Below are 18,034 nucleotides of genomic sequence, written 5' to 3'. Positions count from 1 at the left end.
CAGGTCAAATAGCCAATACGCAAAGCAAGTAAACTTAGCAGATGGTAATTTACATCGGGGCGGACACTTCCAAATGTTAAGCCTGAGTTTCACGGGGGCCGGTGGGGAACTCGGGTAAGTCCAACTATTCCTAAATGGCGTACATTTCAGGTCTAAAGTGACTCAATAGATTACAAACAATAGAAGCTTAGCGCCGCCTACGGGTTAAAAATTAGCTACATTTGCATGAACGCCTAGAACGTCGGTGCTAAATTGTGCCAATTGACAGCTGTTTATCAAAGTGAAGATACATCGTTGACGAAGCACTCGAAGCTTCACTCACCGCAGTTCCAAGTAAATATTCATTGCTACTTTTGATTCAGTTAGTAATTTAAGGAACTAAGCACGACGAAAACATATGTAGTCGAACTTGGGATTACTTAAATTTGTTGTACAATCGGCTCCCCAAGGGCGACAATTCCCATACATTCATACATTTGTATAATAACAGCTTTAGCAAGTTTACATACTAGATAGATATTTTAACTATGCACAAAGCTTGCAATTATTCAAGATGTACTCAAGTACTACAACGTTTACTTTAGACAATTCTCAGTCGTGGATTGTATACCCGGGTGTGTTGCGCTCGGGTTCAGGGTTTCAGGCAAAATGGCTCGAAGGAAGCGCGCCCGGATAAAATGTCCCCGGGTAAATAGCGTTGTAATAAGTCATCCCCGGATTAAAAGCTCTGGGATTACATTCATTAACGCCAAAACTACAACGGCTTAGTGTACAAGGTATAGTTATGCCGTCGCTTGTCATGCCAGAATTTATCGTACCTGGAATTGCGTTCCAATAAGGACCGAATGCGCTTGGTTTAGTGGGTTCCGTGTTGTACGGGCCAGTTGAATAGAACACGTTTGGATTGTGAGCCCCCGCATGACGAAGATACGCGTTTAAGCAGCCTGAATTGTGTCCAGCGGCATTTGGAACTCTTTGATCAGAAATATATGAGTTACATGGCATTGAGTTTGAGCTTGACACTCCTGGATTAAGTTGTCCTGTAAATGATCCAGAATTCGAAGACATATTCACTGATTCTGGAACAGAAAGGCTGGCGTTGAATGCATCCGCATTCTGAAAATTTACGTTGCAAATACCAGGAGCATTGTTGCCCTGTCTGCTGGGGCAGGCACTCCTAGCAGAGTCGGATTCAGGAAAGCATAGAGCATTTGCATTTAATGTGCCAGGGCTAGGCACTGATTCGCTATACGCCTCAGGATGTGACACGAACGCACTGAACGAGTTGGAATGGGGGTCCCCTAAGGGGATGCTGCACTGGTTAGAACCGGCATCGTTATGCGTGGCATTATACAGAAGATTTGAATGATAGAGACATGTGGAATACAATCCGGTGTCTGGATGTGAAACGCTAGATCTATCGACACATGACATCGTGAGGCGCGGATTGCAAACCCTCGTACTTGCGGCATCAACTCCACAGGAAGCTGGATTCACAGCACATAAATTTCTGGTAGCCGAATTTGTAGAAGCCGTATTCGAAACGCCAGCGGTCGATTCACTAGAACCTTGGACGCCTGTATAAGTTGTCGTATTTCCAGAAGACGAATTGCATATATTCTGCTTTACAAATGACAAATCGCTCGAGGCCTGGCAAAGAGCGGACAGATCTACTGTGCCTGCAGACACGTTCCTTGAGTTTAGACCAGCCACATTTAAGGCACTGGGCTTCACAGCTGTCGAATTTACCACACGTCGATCTAACGCATCAAGATTCGAATTAAACATAGTCGCCGGATTTACGGCACCAGGATTCACAATCCCTATACTTACAGCTCCGGGGTTAACGCTTCCGAAAGCCAAAATTTCGGGGCTCGTCGCCTCCGAGTTTACAGTTCTTGCATTTATAGTGCCATAGTTCCCAGCACCAGGATTCGATAAATGCTTCGATTCCCGGACTCCAGGTACTGCTGTTTCAGTATTCACTTCCTTGGGGTTTACTGCTGCCGGGCTTGCGCTAACTGTGTTAACTGTTGTAGGGATCACAACATTTGTAGGGATTGCAGTGAGGTTTGGGGACTCTGGGTTAAGAGCTGCTAAACTAATAGTGCTGGGGTCCAAGGCGGATAGGCTGTAGACGCCTGGATTAAAATTAGCCAAGTTAATGGCGGCCGGATTCAAGGGACCTAAAAGAACTGCCCCTGGATTCAAGGAGCTTTTAATACTAGCTTTCGCATTTGGGGCATTTTGGTGAGCAATTCCTTTATTTCCATTATTTACATCAGCTGCCCCTGGGTTGACAGTAACCGTGTTTAGCGCAGCTGGATTGAAAACACCGGAAGAGCGGCCATGTACGTATTGTCCAGGTTTGCGGTGGAGAGGCGCATAATAATTAGACCTATGAAAACGCAAATGATCGTGCTGCGGGTCATAATGTCCGGGATTATGCTCTACTGGGTCAAAATCCACAGGGTCTGCCCGTATATCAAACGGTGACGGTCTGGCATTATCAGCGGCACCTTCGTCTAGCCCGCTATTCGCACTTTTTTCATCGGAGGTCGGCATAGAAGCTTTCGATCGATGGGTATCATTCGAGCCCGACATGGTTTGAAGACTCACTGCGTTTAGGTAGGAAAGCCACTATGTTTTTGAATAAGCCTCGTTTTTTTAGGCTATAAAGTATCTATTTTACACACGACTACAAAACAACTGCTATCTATCTATCTATCAATATATTTCCAGTTAAGAGGTAGGCGCTTTTTGGCGTAAGTTGATAGCCACCCAGCATATTGTCATTGTGAAGGGTATTAAACATAGATTTCTGAACATATAATGAAGAAATTCATTTTATGTCTCTCGTACTAGAGCTGACTGATGATTGCCTACAGGCTATAGCTTTGATTGTGTTGTTGAATCCGTTAACACATTTGTCTGTATCCAACAATAGTGTATAGCTCTAATTGGCCTAAATATATTATTTGCTGGTCAAGAGCGGTGATGCAAATAAATCCGAGAATATCCAATAAAGTCGTTTAAAAAGCTTCATCTATACTAATCTTTCACTTGTTACAACTTGGCCTATACCTAATCATTCGATGTCTGATATTCCAGTTCGTTATTGTACCAATAAACCAAAAATGACTGATATTGCTCTAGCAATGAATACTTTTTCTATATGGGAGTAAGTTTTAGGCACGTCATTAGGCTGAGCACGCGTTAGCAGCCTGATTTCGAGCAAGACGGCAGACAGCAGAGCCTTTTTCCTCCGTTTCAATTTACGCCAATGCTTTCCTCGCGTTCTCTCATTTGTAGCTCACTGTTACCCATGCAACATTGACGGGCTATCCGAAAAAACTCTCGTATTTTGCTGTTGCTCTCGAACTGTTCCTTGTTTGATCAGCTGAAATTTTAACTCGACGATGTCGGAACAACGTGTGGCATGTGGAAGTGCGTCACCAACCAGCAGACCCAGTATAAAAATATCCAACGACCCAACAGCTTCAACAGGATTTTTGTTAACAGCGGGCTCAATGGTATAAGTGGCAGCCAAAAATCAAATCCCCTCAGACCGTCTAGTCAAGTGTGCAGATGAAACTCAAGGTCAGTTCCCTGGAAGGTAGTACTAGTGGATTTTTATTTCAATTAAGCATCCGTGAAAACGCAGGCCGAATTATGAAATCCCGATTGACCAGGTGCGTGTGGGGTTACGACGTTACTGACCATGCATTCGATAGCAGCCATTACTAATGAAGCTTATCTACCATCGCTGCAGATTCCTAGCAGTTCAGGCACGAGAGAACAATCACTGCTATTCAACTGCGCTGGTTGCTGCGGTACTGCGCTGTCCCGGACTTAGCTGAAACGGGACTTGGGATAGCCAGCGTCGGTAAAGACCCGTAGCTGAATGTAGGACAATTTTGCCTATTGTGCTACAATTGCTCTTTTTGTCTCTAAAGGGATCTAAAATACAAAGAATAAGAGAAAGGACTTGATGTACTAGCTGTAACGTAAATTTATTACGCTTAGTAAATGTATATAATTTCATTCACCGAATTACCGACGAACCATCGCTAGTTGATAGATATAGAAGAAGAGATGGCTGCCTCTTGAAAATCTGCAATGGCATATTCTAAATTATCCGAATGTAATACACAGATTGCTTCATATACTTATAAATAATGAAGGTTAAGAATACAGGGAAGAATCTGGTAAACAGTGAAGTAAGCGCTGTTTACCTTGAGCCGGTCTTATCGTTTGCCCATACGCATTAATAGAGAAAAACTTTAGATATTATAAAAAAATTCTAAAGCGTTTTTTTCGAAGTCCTCTTCTAGGATCATTTGCATACATGTCCTTGATATGAATGAACCCCACGAGTATATGGTACAGGCCCTTTGTGTGACCGATGATACATTTTTCAGGTAACCTCACTAACTATCAACTATGTTACAAGCCATACCTGATTAAAATCGCAACTAGAATGGTAAAATATATAGAAGAACTAGAGAAGAGGTTCCTTCTTCATTAAACAGTCACTTTTCCTACGGAGGCACGTCTTTTGAGACCGTCTGGCGAAAATGTTGATGAAGCTGTAGTTTGTAAACGACAGCATAAAGTGCTCTATCGAAGGAGTATGAGAAGTAACAAGCGAATGTACGCAACTCAATAGAATATAAAGGAAAACAAGTTATTTTCAAAATGCAAGAATAGGTTTGTTCCATTTAACATTTGTGTTTATATTCACCACGGAGGAACAGCAATCTATATTTTATACATCGTATCACGTTGATAGAAGTACTATGTACACAAAACACGGACGATGTAATTCTGCAGATCTTCTCCTTGTCGTTGTCGCTGTATTTGGGTATCTTCATTGACTGCGTACATTTTACATTAACTTTTCGTTCGCAACGCTTCGTTCTCTACCTACTTAACCGAGCTGTTATTTATCAATAATTTTTTTATCTTCAGAACTTTTATAGTATCTTGATGATGTTCACACTGAATGAACTTCTATATATAATCGCGATTCTTAATCAGTTGCGGCTGTTGTGAGTGTGACAATAGTGGACGAGCTGTGAGCCAGCTGTTCCAGATAAACAAAACCAAACTCAATGAAGAAATTTCACAATGACAGCACCTGTCCTGATTAAGATGTTTCCAACATTGTTCATTTTTCAACATTTTTGCCAATTTTTCTCGTTTCAACTAAGCCACAGTAACAGTCTGTGGCAGGAAATTTTTTTGAAGCTTGTGAACGCTTGAAAACAGTATCCTTCTCCAGTGTCCTGGTTGCGGACATCACAGTTAGATGCTAGATTGTTCTTATTAGTATATCATCACATCATAGTGTTATTGAAAATGAGAAACTGTCAGTGAAATCGCAATGGTTTTATCTGGTTTGGGCTTTTCATATGAGACACTTTCGCTTAGCTACCCAACTGCGAGTGTTTAGTCAATATTGTTTACGGCACTTTTCGTTTAGACCATTCGCATTTATCGACTATGATATGATTCCATCTATACGCTTTGTTTAGACAACAGCTTAAACAAACAGCCGAAAATAACTATAAGATTAAGGGATTTCAATTTTGTACATACAAAGCCCTCATGTGCTTTTGTTGAACACTTCGCTTTAGTCTACGTCGTCACGGCGCGCCTATCGTGGGATCAACCCCCTCCGCCTCCCCTAGATACAAGTTGCCGCCACCGTATATAGCGTTCGCAAATTCTACTATTACCACGATTATATTGATGACTGTGATGACTGTTTACCAATGGCCTAACTGTAACCCGGCACTAGTGTTTCTACATAGACCAATTATGATGAAATGATGATACACAAAATGTAGTGGGTTTACATGACGAATGATTGATTGAATACAACATATTTACATCGTGTCGAAAAAAAAATAGCGTTATTTACGTGTGAATATACTTGTCATTAAGGTTAAAATGTGTCGCCTATGAAATTTTGCTTCACTCCTGTGTTGTATTAAACATGGGCTACGTAAATTTTTAGGTGGCTAGGATAGGAATATAGAAAATCATTTACATTCACAGTAAAACTTGAAATAATAATAATAATAATAATTCTTGGTAATTCGTTTCCATAGTACAATTATCACGCAGCCTGCGTTATACACACTTAGAATGGCTCCTTTGCTGTATACTAAGCAGTTAATTAGATTTTTATTTTTCTGCCGCCTCCCTCTTATCGAGAGCCGAGCCCGTCCCAGACTCACGAGGTATGTAATTGTTGCGCTTTATCGTGGACTTTTCGTCGACTTTAAAGGGTGGACTTCAGACTTTTAGCGTTTAGCTAGTAATTATATCGGCAATGGTCTCGTTTGATAGCCGAGAACCTTTCCCTCTGCTTTGCCATCATCACCTCACCATCTTCATCGTTTCTCTTATTAGTCACAATATTAATAATAACATCAGTCAATGATCAGCGTCAACTTCATTATTGTCAGTTCTATCATTCCTATTAAACATTAACGATCAAAACATGTTATTTAACTCGTTTTCAACTGTGTTTTTTTCCTCCTTGCCATAATACACACATCCGTTCTGCAACGTTAACGTCGTGTTCGTATGGCCACCGAATAAAGTATTGTTACCATGCCGCCTCCATAACTGTCAGAGGAAGGCTAACATTACTCCTATTACGCCATGCTCAGTAATCATACAGTAATAAACGGCACATAATATTGTCACGGTGTTCCAGGTTTGTCTGCTACTGCCTGATCGACTGCGATAGGAACGACGTATAGTCTCAGTGAAAGCGCAACGACCTCCATGACATTTATACAATCCATGTTGTCGTTCTGACTTGTGTAAGTTTAAAATGCTTGTTTGCCACAAGCGTGAAAAAGCACAGGAACAATTAGCAGGCAAATTAATCAGTGTGGTATTCTCTCAAGTAAATGGAAGACTTTGGCAAGGTCAGCTGACCACTCCGAGACGTCCTGACCCAATTTAAAAGTTCTGTACACTATTAGATCGCATTGTACCCCGCCCAACAAAGAGGTTCCGTCGGGCGGCGGGGAACTCCCTGTTGATCGCGATCGTACGATTATTGTTATTACTATTATTGTTATTATTGACGGTAGGATTATTATTTGTGTCGTTGTGATTATTGCTACTATGATTGGTACCACTGATTTTGTTGTTGCTAACGTTGCTCTTCAGTCCGATTACGTCATTTTGCTGACTGCTACTGCTGCTGCTGCTGCTGCTGACGTTGTTGTTGCTTGACTGGCTGCTGTCGTTGGCGATGGTCCGATTAGCCGTGAACGGTGGTGGGTTACTTAGGAAGTCAAAGTTGAGTCGGACATCAGCTGGGCACTGTGGCACCTGGAAACCCAGCGCGACTGCAAGCTGCTGCTCTAGCACTCGTGTGCGGAACTTTTCGATATTGAGCTCCATGTGAAGCTGAGCTTTCGACTTGTCGGCGTATGGAACAAGGCATGAGTCGCAGACGAGCTGCTGTGCCGTAGGCCGCTTCTCCGGCTGTGGGTGACACATACGCTGAAGCAGCTGGTTGAATTCGGTGCTGCAATGTGTCAATAGTCGAAGCTCGCCTCGACGAAGCTGTTGCCATTCTTCGCCGTTCTTCGGTAGCTCTATACTAAGGCCAACCTCGTAGATGGTCATACCCAGACTGAAGATATCAGCCTTCTGCAGGTTGGAGTGATCGTCGCGCAGCAGTTCGGGCGCCATGTAACGACAGTCACCCTCTTCCACTTCGGGATGCACCGACGACGTGACGAGTCCAAGGTCACCGATCTTGTATGTGATGCCCTCCTCGATTTCATCCTCAACAAAGCCGTCGTCTTCACTCGCGTTGTCGCTTCGAGAAATAAAGATATTTCCTGGCTTAATGTCCATATGAACGAGATTCTGTCCGTGGATAAACTTTAGCCCATGGGCTATGTGCAATGTCAGACGACGAAGTTGGACCTCAGTCATCGCTTCTCCGTTACGTATGTTCTGCAAAAATATTAAATGTATAGTGCACATTAGACAAGTAGCCACAATATAACATCGCACATACATCATAATGAAGGCGCTGGCGATTATATAGAAAATGACATCCTATTATGCGTTCTTATGCATTAACCTCGCACAGTTAGTTAATAACAATACAGATAAGCGTCTATATTTCGCAACAAGTGAATACCATCCAATCCGAAAGGACCATCTTCGAATTTGCCTCTTATGCCCACATCGGCTGTTTCTGTGGGGAAAAATTAACATCAACGTACAGAAAATCATTCTGTAATCTAAAATCATTCCTACGCCTGTAACAACATGCACATTTATCAGTGAGTGGTCGCAAGTAAATCTGGTTACGTGTACACGACAGTGGCTGTACCTCTTTCACTTGATCGTGCAATGAGCCGCCATTGCAGAATTCATTCTGAATGATCATGTGATTGTGTTCCGCCCAGGCAGAGTAGTAACGAACGACGTGTTTGTTAACGCCGAGCACAGCGTGTGCCCAAACTTCAGTTAATGACGCTTTCTCTTCGGCACTACCTTGCATCGGCTTCTTTAGCTTCTTGATGGCGTATATACATCCATCAAGACGGTTGATGCTTTTGAATACTGCGCCAAATTCGCCGTTGCCAATCTGATCCAGTTCTAAGAACTCCTTCTCGTATCTAGAGATATTTTAGAAAAAAGTAAATGAACAGACAATATATGAGTAGTACCAATACATCTATGTTCTTCAACGCCGTTCAAAATGCAAAGGATACAATAAAAGTGAAACACAGATACGTACCATGCGAAGTATGACTATGACGAAGATAGTACAATGGAATAATGCGTCCTCTTATAATTTTCAAGATGCTAAGGTAATTGTTATAGAAAATGGTTAAATTTATCGAACACTATGTTGTTTCAGTAGAAATTCCAAGTACCGCGATATACAGTAAACATGAAGAATGACTCTCTTTAAGAACAAAATTATGTAATTCTTACGCATGTACACACGCTAAACATACCGAGAATATGCCTCGTCGTTAGGGGAAAGGTACATTCTTTGGATCTTTGCCTGCCGTTCCAATTGATCTTCCGCACTGCAGATCGCCGTATCGCAGTCCACGATCTGGTTGTTATTATCACTGCGAACCACATTAAGAAGAAGACAAGCATACGTTAGGACCAAGCACTTTATCATTAAACTCTCTCTCTCTATATATATATATATATAATAAATGTCTATGTATACTTTGGGAAGTTAGTTACTAAAAAGGATCAAATTCGCCGTTTGTAACTATGAGCAATAGCCTAGCCCAGCCCAGCTGCCTTATATTGGCGTATAAACAGTTCCTTCACACTATTACGCTGCTAGCGGTGCTAGCGGGACGTGCCTACAAGAAAAACACCCCTACTATATAGATAATAAGCGTACTCCTATGTATTTATCCATTCATCAATGTCCTAGATAAATTATAAATCTGCGAGTGACATTTTCAGACGGCAAAAGTTCGACGAAGTTAACTTTCGTAGAAGGACAATGTAATAATTTTTTTAGTATAATTTTATTTGCAGTATCAATTGGGTACTGAATGAACCCATTATCACGTTGATCACACTTCGATAAATCATAGACATTTTATTTCACCTCATATTTCGTCCGATGCCTTTTGTTCTATTCAGGCTCACTAGTTACTTTAATTCAGCGAGAGAATCGAAAGAGATACTTGGAAAGCAACGAGTTAGCATATTGTGCTATAGTAGCGGTCTCTTTGATGCTGTTAGCAGTATCGTTTGAGGCGCTGCGTTCTGGCGGTGTTCTGAGAAGTGATACACTGCAGTTGAATTTTGGTTACCGAAAAATCTACATACATACACGCTGCAGTAGCAATAACCCCAAAGCTGTAGGTCTGCTCAGTCAGCTGCCAACAACGCGATAGGACCGTTAGTGAAGGAGAACACGAGAGCACACCGTTTGCTTTCTGTGTCTGAACCAGTTTTTAGACGATGGCTAACCGGGGGGCCTCCGGCTCCCCAACTTCCTACAACAGGGTCCGCTCCCCCTGTTGCAGCAGAGGCAGCACTGCACCCCAGACCGCTAGCTAGCTAGTCAGCCAGAATTACACCTCTCCTTCGAACGCTCTAGCTAGAAAAAGACACAGAACTAGTAAAAAACGTAGTCAGACAATGAGTACCAGCACTGGCATCTATTGAGTATGCTACAGCGCAGAAGCAGGAGACTGCGATGAGGATCGGCACAATCACCATTTCCATCATCGGGCAAAATTCAGCCAGAGGCCATCTCTCGACTGTCGCTACTGGCTGACTTAGCACATTTCTGCTTTGAAAGACAAAGTTTGTCTCTCCTTGGAGGCCAACCTTGAACTGCTTACAGCAATCAGGCCCATATTAAATTGGACGAACGAGATCGTTTTTAGCCTCCAGCTTTACACTCGGATGAGCTTCGACATTTCCAATGCTAACTCTCGAAGATAACAAATGCTCCGTTTATTTCCATATTTCGCTATTGTTAATCTCCCCTAAAGCGGTTGTGGGTACAGACCTACCACCACTGGTACTTCTTTTTTCTTCACAATGGTATCTTGGAAATGGATCATCAAAGCTTGTGCCGTTGATTTCTAGTGATGTTGTTCCGGCTGCATTAGAAATAGATAGAGCTGACAAGTTTGGTGTTTTTTAGCAAAAATTATTGCTTATGATATGTAGGCTAACAATACAAACAAAAGGAATTATATATTACACATACGCTAATTGTTGTAAACAAGACATAATTTCAAAATCGTCACCATTACAACCATTTTCAAAATATCCTTCTATACTACGACACTTTAAGTAAAACGGAGGCTGGTAATAGCAGTAGAACAAAATCAACTAGATCTTCGTGGTTTTTTCTCGTTTGTCCATCGAACGCTAAGCAGAATAACATACGTTGGCCAAATCGAGTCCTCGCTGCCGCGGCAAGCTGGCAGCACACGACACTCATAAAATTGGCTTTCTGTCGCCCACATCGTCCGCCAACTTCTTCTGTTCGAGCAAACAACAATCCTCGAATTGGTCACTGATCGAACACACGAAGTGTAGCCAGAGTACAGGTGAGAGCGGTTCAACTATCCGCTAGTTCGGCGGCAATACCGATGGCGATGGTGAAAAAGGTATCACGTAGAACGATCGAGCTACCGATTGCCCGCAATCGATCGTATAAAAGTTAACTCGCCAATTCGCTTTTGTCTTAGTCGCCATCTTTAGCAACCCTATAAGATGCCCAAAATTCATATATAGCGCCTTCCGTTTTCGAAGAGCTTGGCTCGAGTGTAAATCTAAAGAAAAGTCCCCCAAAAAGTATTCACACCTCAATGTTACCTCCTGCACACACAAACCGAAATCCCTACAGCATCGTACTCTACGATGCCAGAGGTGCACACATAAAGTAAATCTGCACGTCACCACAATGTAGACCTTGAAGACACCGATCATCGCTAAGGCTGAAACTGACTCGATGATTATAAGCAGAGAAAAACAAGCGAACGGTTTTGATTTATTAATGAAAATACGTTAATGTTCATCTCGCTCGTTTTCTGGTTACCTTCCGTTCGTCTAATGGCATTGTACAGTTTTCGCGCTTGACGATTTCTGTTGGATGATGCTTTCCTCGAAACCTATCCTAAACCATGTAAAATACCTTTTTTATTATTATGATGATTATATCGAGAGACCAAATACATGGCATTGGGCGACTCGTTTTACCGCTACAACGAGCATTACTGCTATACAGTACAAGTATGTTTGTGCTTCACACAAACATACAACATATAAGATGACAACGCCAACAGCGAAACTAAATAGAGCAGAAAGACGCGGACCAACAAAAAAATAAACAGTTCCTTCAGCAGCTGCCACAGCAGCGGTCCTCCGTCGACGCCGAAAAGACGCGTTAGGAGCAATCGAACCGACTTGATGCGACACCAAATCGGTAAGGGGGTATCCGACGATCCATGATCCGTACATATGTAGCAATTCGACTAGTTGTGGAAGATATTCTGTCGTAGCCGAAAAGAATCCTTAAGATTGTTATCGTTATACTTGACCGGCATAACGATAATAATTCCGCTGAACCGGCAAAGATAATAATTTTATTAGATTACCTTCTATCAGCAGCATTTGGATTACGTTCACATGTCCATTATCTGCTGTTGGCGATGACAATGGCTGGAGTGGCAATGGATGTCATATAGACGGGGCACGCTGTCAGCGTGACCAGTCACTTTTGGGGCCTATTGCCTATCGCCGAGCACGAAGGGCACTACGGTTGAATAAACCGTTGTACTTTTCTCCTACATTCGTTTCCTTGTCTGTTTTTGCCACCGAACAAACGAAACAGCAAACGTCGTCCATTTGGTTGCTTTTCTTGACAAGCAACGGGTTCGCCGATCGGCTCGACAGATCGGCCCACGAAGGTCTTATCTCTGGTTGCCGTCGAGTATTCAATCGCTTAGCAGACGCAATGAGCGACTACAGAAAATAAGTCAACAATGAGCAAAAATCCGATTCGGCGCGTAAAAGCATCGTACGTCAATTGTAGGTAAAAAAGAGTAGGTGTAAATGAAATAACGAAATAAAGAAAACATTATATTTCGAAGAAAGCTGTCTCCAGTAACGAATGTTCGTCGTTATCGGTCACGGTCATGAGTGCCATGACTGTGGAACGCTGATAGAAGCATTTTTAGTAAATCGATCCTGAGGCGGCCGTAAAAATTTGTTGAAACAGCGACCGCCATTATTTCTAGCTGCTTTTTTAAGTTTTCCTTATTTACGGGTAGACGTACAAGGACTTCTTCACGTACTGTTCTGTAGACCGCACAGCATAATACGGGAAAGATTTCCTCAAATTGGGATAGCTGTATGAGGGCAAACACATTCAATGTAGACTAAGTAGTTGGCGCAGAACTTACTACGTGAGCTCACTGAATCATAGTTTAACTGTATTTACGAAAAAATACAACCATGAGAAAAAAACCATTCCATACGGGCGAATTCTGCCGCGGCATGAGCTTTTCGCTTTCTTCGACTTTCTGTTATACATGTTCACGCGTGTTTTCCTACAGAATTATTTGCTAGCGGTGGTTGTTCGAAGTAGAACGCCTCAGATGTACTTTCATCACCTTATCTAGCCTTCATCAATCCGCTAACCTAAAATATGTCCCGTCACTCGGTGCTGCCGGCAGTAACAGGTTACTACTATGCACACATCTCTCAACAGCGATTACCCCGTGACGAATCTAGCGCTAGCTAACAGCAAGCAGTCACATCGCGCGTGCTACTGCAACGACGGACCTATCGTTGTCTCCCCCTCATTCTTTTTTGCACCCTCTGATTTGGATCTCGAGCCCGAAGTGACGCGGATCGGAACAGCAGGCTCTTCTCTGGTCTATAGTTTGCTGCCGCCACCGCTGCTGGTTCACTTAAACGCAAGCTAGTATTATTTAAAAAAGAAAAAAAAGAAAGCGAGTAACAACTAAGAGTTCTCTTCTGAGACAAATGGTACCACGATTTTCTCCACAATCGCCGACGGATGATGCCGTTTTCTGTAGCTTCTTTTTACAAGAATTTCCCACTTCTGCCTAGCAGCAGCAGCGACTGAGACATAAGTTCTAATACTGATCGTCGCCTTTTTCTGTTTTTTTTCTGTTGAACGTCATTGGGTGCCGACGACGACGTCGTCGTCGTCGTTGCCGCCGCCGCCGCCGCCGTCGTCGGTTCATGGGCAGATGCTCTACAGTCTCCTTATACCTCTTAGCCACTCTTCTTTGCCCCTCTTGGCCTTTGACTACATCTCTTCTTTCGACAGTCTCTCTAACACAAGTCGAGTGCTTCAAATGTTTACGGTTCAACGGCCAGATTTTATTTTTCGGGCGCAGGGTCAGTGTCGTTACCGTCAGTCGATGAGCCAGCTACTACTGGAGTAGTCCTACGGTCAACCATAGAACAGCCCATGCGTGCTGCACAGGTCTTGACGACGATGACGATCTCCAACTCTTCAGCCGGAACCTGCTCCATTACTAACAAAAAGGCAGCCGGTGTATGTCCTTCTGAGCCACTCAACAGGGCCGAAGGACAGCCTTGTGGATCGCTTTCAATTCCGTCCGTAGGAATCCACTAGAAGTTTCAAAACAGCGTCGACCTTCACCCTTCAGCGGGCTTGGCCTAGTTATCGCATCCCTATTCTCTCCCTTTAGAAGAGCGCAGACACAAAATCACACTGATAGCGCGTCAGGGACAGCTAAGATAGTTATCTAGTCGGGCTGGTCGCAAATGGACCGTACGCCATAACCCTCACTTGAGTCTAGTGAAAACCTTGTATAGTTGTGATGTTATTATCATAGAGGGCTGCTGAACTCACTTCAATATACTCTGCTGGGGAATAGCCTGCCAAGATTTTATCACTGTCATCACGTTCAACCCAGCTGAGAGCTTACGGCGTGTGATATTTCACCGTTACACAACAAGAGTAAATGTGCTGGGTGACCAATCAAGAATTTTTACTGCAGACAATTATAGTTGCCGAATGTTTTGTTTGTGTTTGCAGCTTTAGCAGACATGGTGCGAGCCAGTAGGAGCCTTCTATTGCCAATTACAACTACTGATACGTATCCGCTCACCGAATAAACAAGTAACCATTTGTAATAAAAATCCTAATAGAGGTAGCGGGGGCCGTAACTGGCCGTAGCGTCTCCTACCAATCAACTAGTCAATGAATTTATTACTAAATCAGCGCAGTGGCAAACAAATTGTGAGTGCCTGTATTTATATGTGAGTTGCTCTATTTTCTGATGCACGTATAAGAACATGTATATACATGTATGGCCAAATTTAGCTAGAAATCCATCTTCAATTTCTTTTTCTCTGACGACTCGTCGTACCCGATCAACGGAGTCGAACTAAGCTAAAAGGATCAATTCAATTCAGACGTATCACATCAACAACGACATGTCATTGTTGCCTCGCTCATAGAGTGCGTCGGATGGACCGGTGACGCATTGGGTCCCCCGCACAAGTAGCAGCGGGATTGCTATCATCGTCATCGACATCACGATTCACTCGAATCTAGCGTCGTCCAGCTGCGGCGGGTAGCGAGATACACGCACACAGAAACCACAGGGCATAGACGAGGACAGAACAAAGGAGGCAGTTAAAGCACAGTTTACCGCCAGCCTCGACCCCCTCGTGATCGCTTCCTATAATCGTTGCTAACGTCGGGAACAGTGGTCGCTCGTATCGTTTCGCCTATTCTTCTGCATTCGGACCTAACGTATTCGAGGTGCCGAGCAACAGCAGTAGCAGCACACGCCGCTTGCGTTGCCACCGCCGCCTAGCGACATTATAACCATCGCTGTCTATATGAACATGGTCAACAACAATTCAGCAAACATTGGCATGCCGCCGAGTCGGCTAAGTAACAAGAATTGCCACGGTGGACCTCACAGCAGCTTAGAAAATCATCGGCCCCATTAAATGAACATGATCTGCTACGTAGTGGCAGATCTCCTCTTGCAGTACTCGAGATAGAGACCAACTCTAACGAACAGCATTGCTAGCTCCATTCGGCGGCGCACCCCCCATTCTTGACGTGCCGTGCCTTATGTGCACTCTGGTTGTAGCAGTACGAAAGCATGGGCGAGTGGGGCGTCACAGCCCACTAACGTTATTCGATAGAGGTAGATACACACACACACAAGCACACACAGGAACACTGACACTGTAGCCGAAAAACTACAACTCAGTGCGGCCATAGCTACCAGTGCCCACATACTGTACGCTATCTAACAAAATGCCGGCAGCATAAATAAAATAGTGCACGAATCAGTCCCCGGTCTCGTGTCATGCGTCGATTCGATTTCATCGAGTGGCTACTGCATGTCTTTCCCCCACCAGCATCATGCACAGAACGACCGACGACCCCCTAAGCAATCATGTGTAGAATCATTGCTAAGCTAGTTGGCTTATCGCGGCGTTTTTCAGTGACATCTGCTGTTAGTCCTATTGCCTACGTATAGCGGTAGAAATGTATCAACGTCAGCTATAATCTCTGAGAACGTACACAGAAATCCTTTCTGAATCGTTTACATCTTCTGCTCTAGCAATGGCGCAGGGAACTGCACAATGGAGTTCAATTTGCTACGGATATAGACCTATATATATAAAACCTTTTGCGAACCCGTACAAAAACTAGTTCACACGCGCGTTTGGCATTGTCTCGGTGAAGAGTAACCATTTTGGCACATTTTTTTTCGCGGTTGTTCCTCTGTTGACGCGCGTCGGCCAATGGCTGTTGTTATACGTCATCAAATAGAAATGTATGCTATAGACGGACTCATTTACACAAGGCTAAGCAATAACTGTCCCTCGTCTTTATAGGCTATAGGAAACTGTCCTGGTAGATAACACTACGAGAATTCGAACATCGCTGTCGGAACTTGTACTAATAACAACAACGACTAAAACAGATATTAAATTGATTCCTCATTTGTCATACTTCATCTATGATCCTGTTTTCATTACTTCTTACGCACTCGTTTCTTCTCTTGAGAACAGTATTTTCTATGACATATTTACCGCCGCTGCGCTTGTTGTCGTCGTTCCTGTTATTGTCTATGATGCCGCTGTTTCGGCAACCGATGGCGCAGCAACGGGCAGCTCCCATTGAGCCGCTCGCTCATTTGTCCCCCGCAGCTCCAACCCCTCGGTACCGGTAGTATTCTACGTAGGAAAAGTCTTCGTTCTAGCTGATGTAGTTGAGCCCTTGCAGGAGTGTGGAGTCTAACTTTAGCACCAGCGACGATTCACTCTTCGTGCGAGGCCCAATATGCAACAGCGATCTTGTTGTGTATATATATGCTGTACTAGTGTTCAGCCTATGAAGCGATGCACAGTAGTGAATCGTCACACCCGTGACTCCGCTTCTGATAGGAACTGTTCCTGGGTTTCGAATTTCCCAATAGCATCACAAGAACATAAATATGCACACGCAGTCGCTGCTACTTGTAACCACACGGCCGACGCCGTATTCAATAATGAGTCCCTATAGAAGCAGCCATTCACCCAGCTGTCTTGTCTACCTACTGCACGTTTCATAGCAGCTAGCACGAGCGGGCAGGAGTCGTGGCGTGGGCATCCGTCCCTCGGAGAATATCTGGTCCAATCCCCCATCTGGTAACAGTAGTACCTGAAGACGACGGTAAAGCGCTCCGCTTCATTCCACATACAACCGTTATTTCAAACTCAACCTGATCAGGCCTTTCCGTAGTTTTCTCTACTAGAAAGTTGTCACCCACTAAGTATTTACTAACACCAGTATAATAATATGGTTTCGGTGGCAGCAATCCGGTCGCTGTTATGGGCCAGACCAGATCAGGCTGCCGACTGATCAGCGTTATACCGCTGATAGGCGCTGCACCGAGGCCACAGACTCTAGCGTCGTGCCGAAACTACATGAACCTTTTCAATCGCATTTTTGTTCGGGATCCTCTAGGCAGAGATTTTTATGACCGCTAAGTTCGGTAGGAGCATGGACACGGAAAGCCACGAGGTGACAGGCGTCCGTCTCTTAGCTTAGCGCAGCCTACTCTACTAGCCCAACCCTAGCAAGAAACTAACTCATAGCCGAGGGCTCCACAAAAACAGACAGCGCTCCCCCCACTAGCTGTGATCATCATTTGAACAAACCCACCGACCTTGTCACCACCTTTATTGCTAGCTAAAAGTTCAACTTTGTTTTCGTACCCCTGAAAAGTACTGATCTTTCATCGACCGGGTAAGCTCCATCAACGTGTCAGTACAACGGAGAGGTACGTTTTCGCAATTTTCCATCAAAAAGAGTAACTTTTTTCGTACGTAGAGGAGTACAGTTTCGGCCTTAGGGGAGAGAATTATTTGGAAGCTGATAAAAACAAGGCTCTTCTTTGGTAACTAGCGAAACGCTATAGGCCGCCTCTGTCTAATAGTCGTCTTTCATTGTGTTCTAAAGCCT

At 43.8% G+C, this 18,034-nt stretch overlaps 1 protein-coding gene and 1 long non-coding RNA gene across 4 annotated transcripts in view; one reads left to right on the top strand and one right to left on the bottom strand.

The window, feature by feature from the left end:
• Window positions 1-3,478: 3,478 nt before the first annotated feature.
• LOC147754772 (uncharacterized) lies at window positions 3,479-4,540 on the top strand. Its single transcript, XR_015316230.1, has 3 exons — window positions 3,479-3,600; window positions 3,773-3,906; window positions 4,422-4,540. It is a non-coding gene; the product is annotated as an uncharacterized LOC147754772 (long non-coding RNA).
• A 1,608-nt stretch (window positions 4,541-6,148) lies between these two features.
• Window positions 6,149-18,034, bottom strand: part of LOC111253089 (wee1-like protein kinase 1-A) — a 36,336-nt gene continuing 24,450 nt past the window's right edge. For 2 of the 3 annotated variants that reach the window (XM_022811996.2, XM_022811995.2), the window contains exons 3-5: window positions 9,015-9,134; window positions 8,381-8,669; window positions 6,149-7,995 (exon numbers count right to left, since the gene is read on the bottom strand). In XM_022811996.2, coding sequence (XP_022667731.1) covers window positions 6,982-7,995; window positions 8,381-8,669; window positions 9,015-9,134 — 1,423 coding nt within the window. In that variant the 3' untranslated portion in view covers window positions 6,149-6,981. Of the gene's footprint in view, window positions 7,996-8,380; window positions 8,670-9,014; window positions 9,135-10,552; window positions 10,668-10,938; window positions 11,306-18,034 lie in introns of those variants that run through there. The other variant, XM_086973781.1, reaches the window with a different exon arrangement.

Source organism: Varroa destructor, unplaced genomic scaffold (assembly GCF_002443255.2).
Source record: "Varroa destructor unplaced genomic scaffold, Vdes_3.0 BEIS01000006.1, whole genome shotgun sequence".
Lineage (NCBI taxonomy): Eukaryota > Metazoa > Arthropoda > Arachnida > Mesostigmata > Varroidae > Varroa > Varroa destructor.
This window is presented reverse-complemented; position numbering and strand designations above follow the sequence as displayed.